This window comes from Lissotriton helveticus, chromosome 10, assembly GCF_964261635.1.
Source record: "Lissotriton helveticus chromosome 10, aLisHel1.1, whole genome shotgun sequence".
Classification (NCBI taxonomy): Eukaryota; Metazoa; Chordata; class Amphibia; order Caudata; family Salamandridae; genus Lissotriton; species Lissotriton helveticus.
The window spans coordinates 919381744-919398296 of record NC_136071.1 but is presented as its reverse complement, the minus strand read 5'-3'; the positions used below and the strand labels follow the sequence as shown (position 1 = coordinate 919398296).

The 16553-nt window shown below is 40.6% G+C and overlaps 1 protein-coding gene across 1 annotated transcript in view; it reads left to right on the top strand.

Moving 5' to 3' along the window:
- LOC144784142 (vimentin-like) overlaps positions 1-10934 on the top strand; it is a 54101-nt gene extending 43167 nt beyond the window's left edge. The window contains exons 3-6 of the mRNA XM_078662818.1: positions 1386-1481; positions 1865-2032; positions 3372-3497; positions 10710-10934. Coding sequence (XP_078518944.1) covers positions 1386-1481; positions 1865-2032; positions 3372-3497; positions 10710-10934 — 615 coding nt within the window. The remainder of the gene's footprint in view (positions 1-1385; positions 1482-1864; positions 2033-3371; positions 3498-10709) is intronic.
- Positions 10935-16553: the final 5619 nt, after the last annotated feature.

The window sequence follows — 16553 nt, the reverse complement described above, 5'->3', positions numbered from 1 at the left end:
GGATGGAGGACGGATTTCCCCCGCCGGCTAGCGGTAGCCACCGCCGGCCCAGCAGGGGCAATTCGTCCACAAGCCTCACAGAAAAGACCCCACGCCACATTAGGATGGCTGGGGGGGTCCGCGGCGGACGGGAAGACCGTCCACCGCTTTTCCGCCGCGGTCGCCTTGCGACCATGGCGGAACAGGGCTAATATGGTGGTGGTGTCTATCAGACACCGCCAGCCATATTAGGATGTACTTTGGGGAATGCCTTTCTGTGGCGGCAGTGCTGCCACGGAAAGGCATACAGTCTTTGCTTTGGGGCCGGTTGTGGGCCCCCATGGTGAAGGGGGGGTGAGGTGTGCACATAGGGGGTACCTATGGTACCCCCCTGCGTTTCAAAGTACAACATGGCAGGCACCGCGCAGTGCCTGTCATGTTGTGCTTTGAAACGCACAACATGCATTTTTGGCATTGCGGAGGACGGTGCTTTCAGCGCCGCTCGCCGCAATGTTAAAAATGCGGGATGCACTGTGGTGGGTGCATCCTAATTCGAGGCACAGGACCTCTGCCCTTATGGAAGACAGTCCCTGCCCACGATAGGATGGCGGACGGAAGTTCGTCCGCCATCCTAATGACCCCCATAGTTTTTTAAACTGGATTCTTTTTTCAACTGGCAGCCAGTGTAATTTAGGTAGCAATTTGGACACTGAGCAAGGTTTTGGGAGCGCCAGGAGAATATGGGCTGCAGCGTTCTGTATTCTCTGCAGACGCCAGATACTGGACTTATTGGCGCCTAAATAGAGAGAGTTGCCATAGTCCAATCTAGATAAAATCATAGCCTGAACAATGTTCTGACGAATTTTCGAATCAAAAAAGCCAAGTAGAGGTTTTATACCTCCCAAGAGTCCAAAACAGGTCCCAGCTACAGATTTAGATTGGGTATCAAAGGAGAGACCACTGTCAATCCAAACACCGAGATTCTTAACTGCCTATTTATGCAGGGGAGCTGGTTTTAGTCGATCTGGCCAATATTGCTCAGACCACATATCACGGTCTCTCCCGAACAACAGAATTTCTGACTTACTGGCATTCAACTGCAGGTAGTTTGAAGCCATCCAGTCCGCGATCACAAACAAATCCTCCTTAAATTTCATGAGGTTGTGGCCTATCACTGAGTTGAAATCATGAAAATATACCATCTCAGTCTTCATTAAGATCATTGGGGAGGGTGGATTGTTTTACTGCTATTTTCTTTTAAATATTTCAGGGGACGAGTGAATAATTATTATTTACATTTCATGCATGCATAAAGTACCCTAAAATTGTATCAAAACTGCTGTTGACTAAACAATGAGGACAGCTGCATTTACTAACATCTTCCAATTGTTTTCTGTCTCAATAAGGAGCTTGACAATGTCAAACAGGAACGCCGTGATCTGGAGTGTAAAGTAAAGACCCTCCAAGAAGAAATCGACTTTTTGATGAAGCTTCACAATGAAGTAAGATATTTTGCAGGACAGTTTTTTTTTTAAACGTTCATGATTATGGTAAGGAAAAGAGCAACATAAACCTTTCAACGCTATTGCATGCTCTTTAAGTAAATCAAACACCAATAACAGCTACAATAAATAAAGTAGTTTTCCTCAAAGTATGTTTTAATCTGTTTATATTTTCTCTGCTGCAGTGAAAGCTTCATTAAACACTGACAGAGTGAAAAAAGAACAGAGGAAGTAGCTGTTCACTGCAATAAAATGACATTAACCATGTGCTAATGTTTTTAAACTGTTTTACTTTAACGTACAAAGCTTGCTTTCCCCTCTGGGTTAGGTGTGGGTTGTCCTCTTGAATTGTTTGCCGCCACTTCTGTTTTTTGTGTTCGCAGGAAATCTGGGAACTTCAGTCACATATGATCAAGAAGCCAGCCAACAACATCACTGAACTAGATGTGCCTAATTTTGACCTGGCAGCTGCCCTTGGTGAGGTCCGCCTACAGTACGAAAAGATGGCAATCAAAAACCTCTCTGAGGAAAATGATTGGTACAAGGCCAAGGTACAGAATGGTATTTAATATAAATTAGATTATAGACAAAAAGGCAATTCATCATTGTCGTAAGGCAAAGGTCATGAACCAACAGATTATTTTTACCACTATTAAGAATTCGGAGCCAGATGCACTAAGGCTTTTTGTGGTCGTACCGGGCCCGATTCACAAAATAAGGCCATTTGCAACTGCAAAATGGTCTTTTTGTATGTAATATTCCCAATTGAGAATCAGTAACACGTTACCGAATTGCAATTTGGACCAGCTGTGGCCGTACAGGTAAGAGTGGTGGGGCTGGGTGAGGGGGAATTTCAACGGACGATGACCAGGGAAAATGAAATAAATAATTAATTCACCCTGGTCATCGTCCGTCAAAATCCCTCCTCACTCTGCCCTTCCGCTCTTACCAATGCAGGCCACGGCTGATTTGGACATGTGAATAAACCTGAATCAGTATTTTTAAAGGGCATGTTTAGGGCACCCCTTGCAAATAGTGATTTGGTGGAAATGTATGAAAGTTTTGCAACTGAAATCTAGTCGTAAAGCATTAATAGATGACTTACTACTGAAAGCTAGTGGTAGACATTTTGCAAAAGGTAATGTTGCCAGAATTTTTTTTTTACCACTGCCTACTCTTCAAAGAAATGTCCTAATTATTTTTTTCCTAAGGAAAATGGGATGCATTTAAAAAACAATTGCTTTATTCAAAAGCAGTCTCAGACCCCAGCAGTCCACCATCCCTGTGATGTCAGTGAATCATAGTAGGTCCCAATTTTGTGACCGACCTCATTAATATTCATGAAGAAGGTGAAATTGTGACCCACTACGCTTCAGTGCTTTGTGAACCGACCTATTTGTTAGTAAAATACCACACTAGTCACAAAAATACTGGTCACTGAATGCAACCAGTATTTTGCAACTAGTGTTTCGTACATCTGGCATGGATTTACCCACTGATTACATATTTCTCATGTATCACTACTTGCACTCATAACGATTGAAATGGCACTTCATTCATTTTACAAGTATTTAGAAACTTAGCAGCTTTTCGATTATATGTTTTTGGGCTCCAGATTGAGTATGCACTCAATGGACGATGCCCTTCAATCTGGTGAATTTTGGCAACATGAAATCTCAGTTTTATGGTATTGTGACCTATTTGAAAGATTTTATTAAACTAAGTGTGACTGATTTATTAACAGCAGTGCACTACTAGTGAATTAGATTCACATGGACAGTAATGTTGGCCTTGTGCTTGTCTTATTGTGAGACCATGAAGCCTGCACCTCACTGATATATAGATTTTATATCATTAAAATTTTCACAATTTACTACTTTTGTACCCCAGTTTGCAGAACTTTCTACAGCTGCGATCCAGAACAATGATGCCCTGCGCAAAGCTAAACGGGAATCAAATGAGTCCCGCAGGCAGCTACAGACCCTGAAATCGGAAGTCGATGCACTGAAAGTAACTGTGAGTAAAATGTATCTAATGTCTCCATGTTTCCAGTGGCAATTTTGCTCCCTTTATTTGCTTGCCCTTTCACAAAATAGCGTCCTATTCTGATAATATGTACAAGAGTTTAAGCTGATTTTTGTTTGTAAGCCCCAAATGCATTACATGTAGCTCCACGTCCATTTTCAGTAACGGTCCTTCTGCCTCAATGTGCTGCTATCATGATACAGACTTCACATTTTTTGGGTCCGGTAACATTGAAACGGGGAAAACCATGCTTGCCTTTTATTCTGATCAGATTTTATGTGTCACTAAAATAGTGCATACTTTTGGTTATCTCCTCATATGAATAACATTCTCAAGTTAGCATGTAGTACTGTATAAAAGGCTACAATCTAACCCAGACCTGGTGTGATGGAGAGTAATGCAAGACCCTGCTTTACTGGCTGGTTTAGTCCAATGTATCGTGCTACCAATATACATTACTTGCTATAGACATTCCAAGCAATAAACACAATAAGGTGTATTGCATTTCAATTGAAAGAAACAATGTCATGAATTACTCAACAAATGGCTCATAAAGAGCACTATCATGTCAGCGTGTGTTATATCAAAAATGTTTTCATATATGATTTCCTAGCATTATAAATCAATGTGAAATAAATAATTATAAAATGTAATAATTAACAGTGAAACCCCCGTTGTCAATGAGAGAAATTATTGACTGTGAAGGATAATGAAGCAATATTTAATCGCGATTTCAGTGGGAAATAGACATGTTCCAATATGGAGGTCAAGAAATGTAATGTGGACTATGCATTCCATTCTTGTCCTATGTCTATGTCAATGAGTTTTTGATGACACAGGAAGTTGTAGGTAATGATATGTTTAAAATACATGGAGAGGCTGCACGTAAGCATGTTGATGAAGGCTCAATCTAAAACGCCTCCGTTGTACCTGTAACTCGTCTAATTAAATTGAGTTATTTTCCTCCCTCAAGAGTGCAGTCTCTTCTTTTGAAGAAATTCAAGCTGAATAGAATTCGTGGTCCCACTACCACGCCCTAAAAGACAGGCACCTGCTCCGGAGTAGTGTGTGTTTCTTGGTGGAATAGTGCAATAATATACATCCAACACTGCTCCCAGCATTTCCTTTCGGCGAACTGTGAGAAACGAAAAACCCAGACAATTTGACGGAAAAGTTGTTTATTTCTCTTCACTCCTCGATCTCCATGACGCGTTTCGGGCATCCAGTGCCCTTGATCAAATCCAAACATTGTTTGGATTTCATTATCCTTGATATAGATTTCCGTATCTAAGAATACTAATCTTTCATTGCTTATCTCATAGGTAAATTTTAAGTTTGTGGTGCAAATTTTGAATAAATCATCAATGAATCTTTTCCAACTGACAATTTTATTCAACACATGATCGTTAAATGTGCTCCATGCTCTTTCCTTTTCCCACCTGCTCCATATGTTTCGCCACAGCATTAGCTCTGTCTTTGTGTATGGTTGCCCTCACATGCTAATGCCGTGGTGAAACATATGGAGCAGGTCCATCAAGGGGACTGGAAACAGTTGAAATTCTTTGGAATAGAGACGGTACCAAAAAGAGAATGTGGTGGGGACGGGGAAAAACTATTGCGCCAAAAATAATCGTGCCATATTCTAAATCTGAGAACATTAAGCCTGCACGGCCTGAATCAATCGGAGGAGCAATATATTCATGCGTAATAAGAGAGTAATCCTCGATGAAGCTGAATAAGGAAACTAAGGAAAGTGAAGAGAAGAAATGTGACATAAGTAGCCCCACTGGAGGGGTGCGAATGAGCTGGGTTTGATACATATCCGAAAGGAAATCGGTGGCTTGGAAAGAAATACAAACCTAATTATACACTTACCCGAAAATAAATATCATGATGATAAATAAAGTTGGATTGAACGAGGAAGAGAAAAAGGGTGTGCACTTTAAAGCATTTAAAAATGGAAAAGGTTGCTGTGACCGTTGTGTGATCAAGGGCCTTCGCCCCCGAAACGCGTCATTTGTAATACTTGGCAATAAAGAAAGGAACATCTTGCCGTACTCCAGTGGTCTGTTCTCCTTCTTCGCTGGTTCTGTAGAGCTGCAGGTGGTCCGTAGATTTGCTGATTGATATATATGTATATATATATATATATAGAAACCAAGTCTCCAAACACTGCAAAACACTCCTGCAATAGAAGACACGGACCCCAGGCTGCAGTAAGGTAGGTTTTATTCTCCTCTCAGGTAACGCGTTTCGAGCAACACGTGCTCTTGATCACACACATATATATTTAGATAGATAGATAGATAGATAGATAGATAGATAGATAGATAGATAGATAGATAGATAGATAGATAGATAGATGTAGGTATATGCAAGCAATATTAAAATTCACAAGAAAAATGCAGGGAAGTAGAACACAAGTAAATGATAAATGCATGGAAGAATAACTCTATGTACATAAATATATAGTTAGGAACAGAAATACTTCACAGCATGGTCACTCAGATGAAAACACATGTAGACAATAATATATATAGCATTCTGTCTAGTGATGAAGATTCTGACAGAGGCAGTACTGAACAGGCCTCTGAACTGTTGGGCCCTTTATCTTACGCGGAGGAACTAGAATATATCCGAGAGTAAAGAGTTCAGTCCCTCAGGCCGCGTCACCAACAGAAGCAAAGCGTACCATTACAGAAAGGAACAGGAGCTGCCGCCAACGGAGGCAAGCCAACAAAAGGACGCGGAAATTGGCAGCAGAAAAAGAAGAATTGGAACAAACAAAAATCACCGGGAACACAGATCGTACCATCGTCAATCTAACAAAAATAGACTTGAATGAGGCAGAGAAACAGCTACTTACTTTAGGCCTCAGTTATTGCCCTGAAAGCAACTTTGACTTTGTGAAAACTAGAGTGGATATTTACAAGTTCATAAGGAAGTTGAAATTAACGAAATACTTCACCATCAAAAACCCGGAAGGTAAAAACCCACGGAAAGCGCAAACACAAACTTATGGAACAGTGGACATGGCATTAAAAGAAATCCCCCTGCTAAGAACGTTATACAACCTGGGAATTGATACATCTAATGACACCACTCTTAACACCCAAGAATTACTGCAAGAGGAAGATATTGTTGGAAACAGAGGAGGTATAAGTCCATTCAAAGCCCCATCCACATTCGTCCCGGTCATGCCGAGGGACGCGGTGGATGTTTTCCATGACAGAGTGGTGGAAGAACTTAAATCTCTCCACAAAAAACGTGCATTCAAAAGACAAAAAATTCAAATAAAAACAAGCAATACTTTCAATTAAGGGCCAAACTAAAGAACAACGACACCGTTGTAATAAACCGGGCAGACAAAGGGGGCAACATCGTCCTACGGGATAAGAGTTTATAGAGAGAAGAAGCTAGTAGACATCTCGATGATACCAATTGCAATGAGCTTTCCAATGGAGCAGCGGTCCATAAAACGAATGAACAATACAAGAAAGAATTATACAAATGGACACGTGAGGAATTGATAACCAAGGAGGAGAACCCATTTTTAACTAACAATTTCCCCAAGTTACCAACATTTTATCTAATCCCAAAGGTCCACAAAGGGATCAATCCACTCCAGGGAAGGCCTATCATCTCAGCGCAAAACAGCAACTTTGAAAACACGTCCAAATATGTGGACTTTTTCCTACAGGACTTCGTACGAACATTGCCCTCATTTATTCAAGATTCTAGAGACTTCTTGGCAAAACTTAACAACGTGGAATGGAAAGATGATTACTTACTGATAACATTGGACATTAAATCACTCTATACGTGTATCAAACATGAGGATGGCTTGGCAGCAGTTGAATATTTCCTTAGTCAACGAAATGTTCAATATTATGGACATAATAAAATGCTGCTCAGCATGATACATCGGTGCAAGTTTAATAACAGATTCCTTTATGATGGTAAGGTATATAGACAAAAGCAGGGCGTGGCTATGGGGGCATGCTTCTCCCCCAGTTACGCATGTCTTCATGTGGGCTGGTGGGAGGAGCATGTCCTCAGGCGGGAACATCATGCCCTTTATGACTTACATATTGTTCGTCTATGGCGATTCATAGACGATATGTTTATAATCTGGAGAGGCACAAAAGAAGAAGCTGGTGAATTCATTAACATTATGAATAATAACTCATTGAATTTAGAATTCACACATCAGATAGAGGAAAGTAAGATTAGCTTCCTTGATGTACAGGTCAACATAAAATCAGGGCAAATAGAAACCAGCTTGTTTGTAAAACCGACAGCAGGAAATACCCTGCTGCATGCAAGCAGTTTTCACCCAAGCCACACAATAGCAAGTCTCCCATATGGGGAATTCCTCAGAGTAAAAAGAACTTGTAGCTCTACACAAGAGTGTGATGAAGCCCTCACCATTACTAAGAAAAAACTGTTAGAAAGAGGATATCGGGAAAAAAACTTGAAAGCTGCACTTCATAAAGTATCTCTCATTAAAAGAGAGACACTTTTACAACCTAAACCAGTTGCTATAGATCCTAATCCAGCACCTACAAGAGAAACTAATGTCGGATCTGATGAGACCAAGAAAAGCTGTAGGTTTATCTCTACCTATAGTAGACAGTCTAAAATAATAAGGAAAATCGTTGCTAAAGAATGGCCGATTATACTGACAGATGGGGTCTTAAATGAGATCTATGTAAATAAACCCACATTCACTTTTAGAAAGGCCCATTCTATGAAATCTGACCTTGTGAAAACCAGCCCTGAAAATTTTAACAAAGATAACTGGTTGTCCTCCCGTAATGTTTTTTTTAAATGTGCGTCCTGCAGGGCCTGTAAATTTGGCTCCAATACCACCACATACACAAACGCATTCTCAGATCGGCCCATTAAAATCAAAGGGCATTTTACATGCAAGACTGAGTATGTCGTGTATATTTTAACGTGTGCATGTGGTTTGAGGTATGTTGGAAGCACTAAGCTTCCAGCACAGGCTAGGATCTTACAGCATCTACGGGCCACAGTGAATTCGGACCCCAGCTACCCTGTAGCTAGACACGTAAAAGCCGAACATGGTAACAACCTTAATGTTCTCACATATTTTGTAATTGATCATGTTCCTAGCAGCAAAAGAGGGGGAGACAGGGAGAAAGAACTCCGCAGACTGGAAACCAGTTGCATTATGGAGCTGGACAGCAAGAGCCCGAAGGGCCTGAACACGTGTGAAGATTTGTACCATTTTCTTTAAATATCCCGATCAATTGGAACACTGATAATGATTTTTAACAAGGGAGCAATATAATACCATTAAAGGATATAGCAGTGAAGCACGAAGCACTTTAATTCCTGGCGAGGTGCAATAGATAGGGAAACCTTTTATATTTCATACAAGGGTTTTAAACTATTTATGTATTTATACTTTTTATATGGTGTCCCTAGAATCAGGAGTTACAGTGTGTCATATGAAATAAGTAACACTACAAATGAGAGTAGAAGGTATTTGTTTGGACAATGATTTGACAAAAAACGGGATATCAGTTGAATGGTACTAGAATCACCCATAGGTATGAAATGTGAAACTATTCTAGAAAGTGATTATTCAGGACCTACAATTCTGTAACAGTGTGCAGTATTGCATTAATGTATTTATATAGGTATAAGAGTAAAAACATAACAATGCATAGAACCGCCTTTTTGCTCCTCGCAAATCCCTCCCATGAACACAGAGAATGAATTGAATATTGTGGTAATTGTAATTATATACTTCCGGCCGGAAGGATAAAAATTTTACTATTACTGAAAATGTTTTTAAAAATTTGCACTTTATGCACATTTGCACATAAGAAAGTGAATAAGTTGGTCAGATATACACTAGTGGAAACTGAAATTAGTACAAGCAAGAAGCCTGTTAATATGGAGTGTACTTAAATGTGCAGGGTGATTCATGAGAAGAGAAGGGGACTCTCATTCATTAGAAACCAGACATTTCCGACTTTTTGTTGACATTACATATCGCCTGGTTTGAAAGTGATTTATATTTACTTTAACCGCATAGCTCTGAAAAAACGCAACATCAACAGTTTTAAATGAAGTGAATTGAAGGCTGATGAAATGATGGTAAAACGGGCCTTCAAAATAAAAATGTATAGTATGTTTTTTGTTTCCATTAAGATGAACTGACCAATCACGATGTACTTTACAATTTAAATAATGGAGGGATCCTCACGATCACTACCAGCGAGCAAGGCGTCAGGTACGCCGAAACGCGTTTGGTTAGGCACGGTAATGCACTTGGAATAATTGAAAAAATAAAGAAACTCAGTGGCTGCTGAATTTGAAAAGAGTCTGTCTCTCTCGTTTTTTGTGGACGCCGTATGGATGTTGGCGTTGAGAGTGGAACCAGGATATATATATATATATATATATACATATATACATGTATATGCACATATGTCTCAAAACCAATGATCAGAGAAAATACCTCACCAGCTGCAATAGCTTCAGGCGCCAGCAAGCATTCCAAGGCACAGGATGCTTCACATATTTCTTTGCGTTCCCATACTACAGGTTTCCCTAATCTTGCATCGGTTTGAGAAAGTACAAAAACATTTCAGAAAGTATGCAAACTCCCTTGAAAGAGGAAACCAATCTGAATCTGCGGGCCTGCTTGTGTGTGTAAAACTCAGAATTCAAGATGACATGAGGGCATGTCAAAGTCAATGTACAACATACTGCACATTTGTGCACCACTGCCTTTAGCACCACACACTGAGACGGAGAACTAAATTTCACACATTTCTCTCTCTCATGCTTTCAAACACACATTCTTTTCCGAACAAGGCTGTTTTGAAACTCTCCTACTCTGCAGCTTTAAGGTGACATGAAATGAAATTGCAAGTTAAAATGATGCAAGTGAAACACAGAGAGGCAATTAAGACAATGGTAGCCAAGGCCATTATTTAATCCTAAGTCCATATAGCAGAATAGGGCCCAATCATTTTTTGCTAAACCACTACTGGTGTTTGTGGGATTTCTGGGGGATTTCTTGTTCATGTACTTGCTGGGTTTAGTTTTCTGAAAGCCCATCCTAACTTGACACCCACACATTCTCATTTAGCCATGATAATAAGTAGTCATAATTAAGAAATGTTTCCTTGGAATGACCACTGGTCCTATCACTGTTTGCAGAACAAGTCTCTGGTGCTCCAGATGCATGAGCGGGAAGATAACTTTGTGATGGAAACTGCTTGCAACCAAGACATCATCAGCCACCTTCGTGTTGAAATCCAGAACATGAATGAAACAGTGGCACGCCAGCAGCGTGAGAACCAGGAGCTGCTGAACGTTAAGAGGGCCTTGGATATTGAGATCGCATTTTACAGGACACTGTTGGAGGGGGAGGAGAGCAGGTAGATTGCCAACATTATGAGCACCACATGATATACCACAACAACTACATGTGGTCACTATTCATGAGTAACACCAGTTCATTGACCATAATCTGCTTTTCCATGTCTTTACAGGATTGATCGCTCATTCTCTGCTACGAAAGGTAAGAAATGTACACCAGCGCTAACTCGTACCATGGGTACATGTGCGCCGCTAATCCTTCACACCATATGTCTAGTGTAGTAACACATTACATTCGAAAAAGTACCTTGTCTGCTTGCATAGTAACATTTGTATAAACTTAAGATAATCAGTAGAAAGAAGAGGCAGTCTCGGCCTATTAGAAGAAGCAATACATGGTTTTCAATAATTTATTTGTTTTTTTGTTTTTTGAGTACTGATCTTCTTTGAAGTAGCTATTACATGCTGCATGTTTGGTGTTTGCACAGCATTTCCGAATTATAATGTACAGTACATCGATTGAAAACTGGAAATAGTGTGTTTGCAACGCTTTCAGGTTAGATAATAGTCAAAAGAAGCTAATAACATCGTAATGGTACTATTACTAATACATATTAGCACCACCTCCTATAAACATTGAATTAAACATTAAATGAATCCCTTGTAAATATATTGTCATGCGCTACGTAATATATTAATTCCTAGTTGAGGGAGCGGAGGCTTTCATTCACTCATTGAGGGCTTAGCTTTATGAATAAAATGCAATTTACTATGTAGTAACATATTGGTGGATGAGGGAGCAGAGATGTTATTCACTCACTGGGGGATACATTTTAGGAACAAAATATCATGATCTATGTATTAACAAATGCATTCATAGATGAGGAACAGGAGGTGTAAGTCACTCATTGAGAGTTTCGCTTCCGGAATAAAATGTCATGAAGTATGTACTCACACATCGGGGTGAGATGCATACCATTTTCTCCACATTTCACTTGAACTATGCACTGAAACAAATCTGTGTGCTTTCTGGCTCAGTGTCATGCCCAAATGACGCGATTTAGACAAAACTCCAATAAGCGGGTAGACCTTTCCCCCCAAACCAATGCACAGCAATGTTATGCCCATTGGCGCATTTTACTCCTTGCTCGATGATTTGTAAGAACTGGTCCTGTGTTTCTCCATGTTAACTCTCTTTTTATTATTTTAGTCCACACGTGGGAATGTGCGCCATTTTTCCAAGTTTCTCCTGTTCACCATGTGCCCATCCGGACCTCGATATGTAAACACGACAGAAGTGCTTTTCATAAAAAAGGCAGCGTTTATTCAAAATAAAACCCAATGCATTTCGGGCAGACTGTGCCCTTCGTCAGTGGTCACTGAAGAATATCTTCAGTGACTATCTTCAGTGACCCCTGACGAAGGGCACAGTCTGCCCGAAATGCATTGGGTTTTATTTTGAATAAACGCTGCCTTTTTTATGAAAAGCGCTTCTGTCGTGTTTACATATCGAGGTCCGGATGGGCACATGGTGAATGGGAGAAACTTGGAAAAATGGCGCACATTCCCACGTGTGGACTAAAATAATAAAAAGAGAGTTAACATGGAGAAACACAGGACCATTTCTTACAAATCATCGAGCAAGGGGTAAAATGTGCCAATGGGCATAGCATTGCTGTGCACTGGATGAAGTATGTACTAAGATACTCATTCATAGATAGGGAGTTAAGGCTTTTATTCACTGACTGAGAGGTTCATATAAATTATGTAGTAACATACCCATTCATAGATGATGAGGCAGCAGAGGCATTATTCACCCACTGAGGGATTCACTTGATTAAAAAATTGTCATAAACTGTGTAGAAACATTCACAGGTAAAGGAGAGGAGGCGCTCATTCCTCATTGAGGGATTTGCTTGGTGCTAGCCTGGGATTCTTGACAGATACGAGTAAATAACTTCAATCACACTCTTGGGGATGATGTGCATATTTTGTATGTCCGCTGCAAGTGGCCTGCACTTACTGTTTCTTCTAGTTATGTTGTATGCATGCTTGTAGGGAAATCCGTTTACTTTCATTTGAAGTCTTCCATTCAAAGACTGTATATCTAACTTCTACAGATGGACACGTTCAATCATCGCCCAAGAACACCATCGTGAAGATTCAACATCTGATTAAAGATTTGGTCAAAATAGATGGCCAGGTACGTTTTAGCACCACCTAGATTATTGTGTTCGATCCTCTGAAGAGATAAGTGTTTCAATTCCTGCATGCAGTTGCCATAGGTCAGTAAGTTACACTGATTCAGACACCACTTCTTACTCCTTCTTCAATATCATAAAACATTTTCCTCTGTGTAATGAAGAATATTATACATTTTTTGTTGCACATGATTTGGATCTCAATACATGTATGATAAGGCATTGTCCATTTATCAGCAGACCTCTGTACCATACTCTGCTTCACCATGACAAGATGCCAGAAGCATCTTTGAGCATGATTGGCATGGCCACACTCGACACCACTCCTCTTGCTCCCTTACGGCATAAAACAGATCCTGGGCTGTTTTGGTCTGTGTTGGGGAGTCTGGCCAGGTGATGGTCTTTACATGAAGATCCTATTCGAATGTATATTTTTCGCATTTCTACCACTGAAAGTTGTAAGTAAATATTAACAAAAAACGTGACAAGCAACATGCATTCCACAGTAATACCATGACACTTTGGCCTTTCGACACGCCACTGAGCTACCACAGGCATAACGCATTTATGAAAAAGTGCATTTGGTAGTTATGATTTTTTTTCCTTTTATCCATGTTTTAATATCTGTAAGCCAAACCACACTCTTAAAAAGCAGATACTTTTGTCTATTAAAGTGTGGCCTGGAACCCGGGATTCCATGACTAAGCTGCCACTTGATAGTCCTGTAAGAAAGTAATTACTCCAATTGGATTTTTCATTGAAACACCCTGAGCAATCTTTGCATCGAAAACTGCAGGAAATCATTGAACTGAGACACCCGTGATGAACTTCGATTCGGTTGCCATATTGGAAGGGCCACTTGTATCTATGCTTTTCCGTCTAATTTTGTTTGTTTATCATGGCATTTCATATCACAGATTCACCACTGAGTCAGTTTCCAGACCGAAGGAGCTGATACATAAGTGCCCCGCCAAAGCAGGAAAATAGCAAGAATTTTGAACGTTCACCCTAGAAATCATATGTTTTTGTTAAATGTTATTTGTCATCACAACTAGAGGGTGCCCTAAGGTTGCTGTCTTCACTTCGTCTCATGGATGTGTAAAATACAAACTGGAAAGTGTAGCATTTGATATATTGTCTTTGAGTTCAAATAATGCAGTTGCAATATTTCTATTAATAATTGATTCATTTGTGGTATGCGCTACTCAAGACAAACCATTCCTTTCAACAGAGTGATAACGAAGAGAATGAATCATCTTAAGAGAGGCCCTTGTGGCATAGTAAAACGCCCTGAATGCTCCGGATTTGGAGTGAAAAGGTACATCTGTAAAGCCCAGCATGTATTTTCTTTGAAGCAGAAAAGACAACATTCACCTGCAAGACGAAGCTGTCCGCAGTGTTCAAGATGAAGACAACATTGCAAGTGCCTTTTGCAGTTCATTTTAGAGCGCAAGATAGTTCTGATAGTACTTAGGTCTGGTGAGCAGAGGCCTCTTCTGAAAGATAGAAAACATATTTACAACAGTGTCTGGTTTACAGAAACTGCAATAGCAATATCTTGTGCCCGCATACTGTTTTTTTTAACAAAAAACCCCGCCTTCCAATAAAGATCTTTTTCCATACTGTGTATGACACAACTCCCAATGCTTTAATAAATATTTCAAAAAGAATACCTTAAAGGAGGTTTTATATATATTTGCTCCTGATTTGACTTTGCTTTTCATTAAAAACCTTTGCAATATTTCTTAGCCGAGTGCTGAAATCAAACAGTGATACATTAACCACAGATTAAAAATATGAATCCAAAATATTACTAACTTTATCATTAGGACAGTCATTCTGCAAGTGTAGAGACTCCTACAAACAACTACAGCAAATTGCATCTTCTACAACATAACTATTGATCAGAACATTATTATAATTTGAGCGTATTTCTGTCTACTCATGACATTACAAACAGGGGGCACAAGCATGAAGCATTTTTGTCTTCTCAAATGGCCCGATTTGCAGAATGGTTTTCAAATGCAAAAAATGCTTTTCAGATGCAGCACATCATATATTGTGATTCAGTAACCTGTTACCGAATCGCAAAATGGGTTTGCCATTCACTATTAGGAAGGGGCGTGTTTAGGGTGTCCCTTCCTAATACCGAATCGCTTCGGAATGCACAAATGTTTTGTGACCGAAATGCGGTTGCAAAACATTTGCATTTTACCACTTACTTAAAGTAGGTGGTAACCCATTAGCAAATGGGAAGGTGTCCCCACACTCTTCCCCTTTGTGAATGTTTGTAAAAACATTTTTTAAGAGCTGGTCCCACGGACCACTGCCTGCTCTTAAAAAATTAAAGGAAAACTTTCATATTCCTTTGTCCTTTGTCATCTAGCACCATTACCTCTGCTGATACTTAAGGGCCATGTCATTTCCTACGTGCAGCGGACGCGCGTAGTGGGCTCGCCACTGGCGTGCCGATGGCGTGCCTAAGGCAAGCCTGTCTGCGCCCGTCCGTGCCCCAGCCATGCTGTTGGTTGCTCCCCTGGAGCACGTATATGTTGGTCCAGGTCCCAACTTTTGACAATTAGAAATAAAGGGTGCAACACCCTGTTACTTTGCAATTTCTCTGGGTCTTTCAATTACCATTTTAGCTGTGGCACTTGCCCTTTTAATTTGGGTCCTGCTGCTCCATCCAGAACACTTCTCCTCTCCACTGGACCGGTAATCGCACCCTCTGGCCCCTCTATTTCATCAAGGCGTGCCTGCTCAACTGTAGATTGCTACCCCGTCATTCGAGAGATATCTGGCTTTCCCTTACCACTCATTCCTGGGACCTAATGTTTTTAACAGAGACGGGGGTCAAAGATTCCTCTAATCCTGACCTCAATCTTGCCATTCCCCCGGACCACCATTTTGTAGGGGTTAACCGTAGTGGCACTAAGGCAGGGGGAGGGATTGCTGTGATCCTATGCTCAAGCTGGAAGACCGTCTCTAGAAAACTTTCTAACACTTCTCCTCTCCACTGGACCGTTAGTCGCACCCTCTGGCCCCTCCTATTTCATCAAGGCGTGCCTGCTCAACTGTAGATTGCTACCCCGTCACTCAGGAGATATCTGGCTTTCCCTTACCACTGATTCCTGGGACCTAATGTTTTTAACAGAGACGGGGGGTCAAAGATTCCTCTAATCCTGACCTCAATCTTGCCATTCCCCCGGACTACCATTTTGTAGGGGTTAACCGTATTGGCACTAAGGCAGGGGGAGGGATTGCTGTGATCCTATGCTCAAGCTGGAAGACCGTCTCTAGAAAACTTTCTAACACTGGTTCTCTCAAAGCCATGTATTTTAGCATCTCGGAAGCCGCAAACTCAATCTTGGCGGGTATTCATGTATATAATCCTCCTGGTTCTTCCCCTCAATCTCTCACTGATATACACACCACGGCCGCCGACCTATCGCTTAAGCACTCTCACTTTATTATTTTAGGA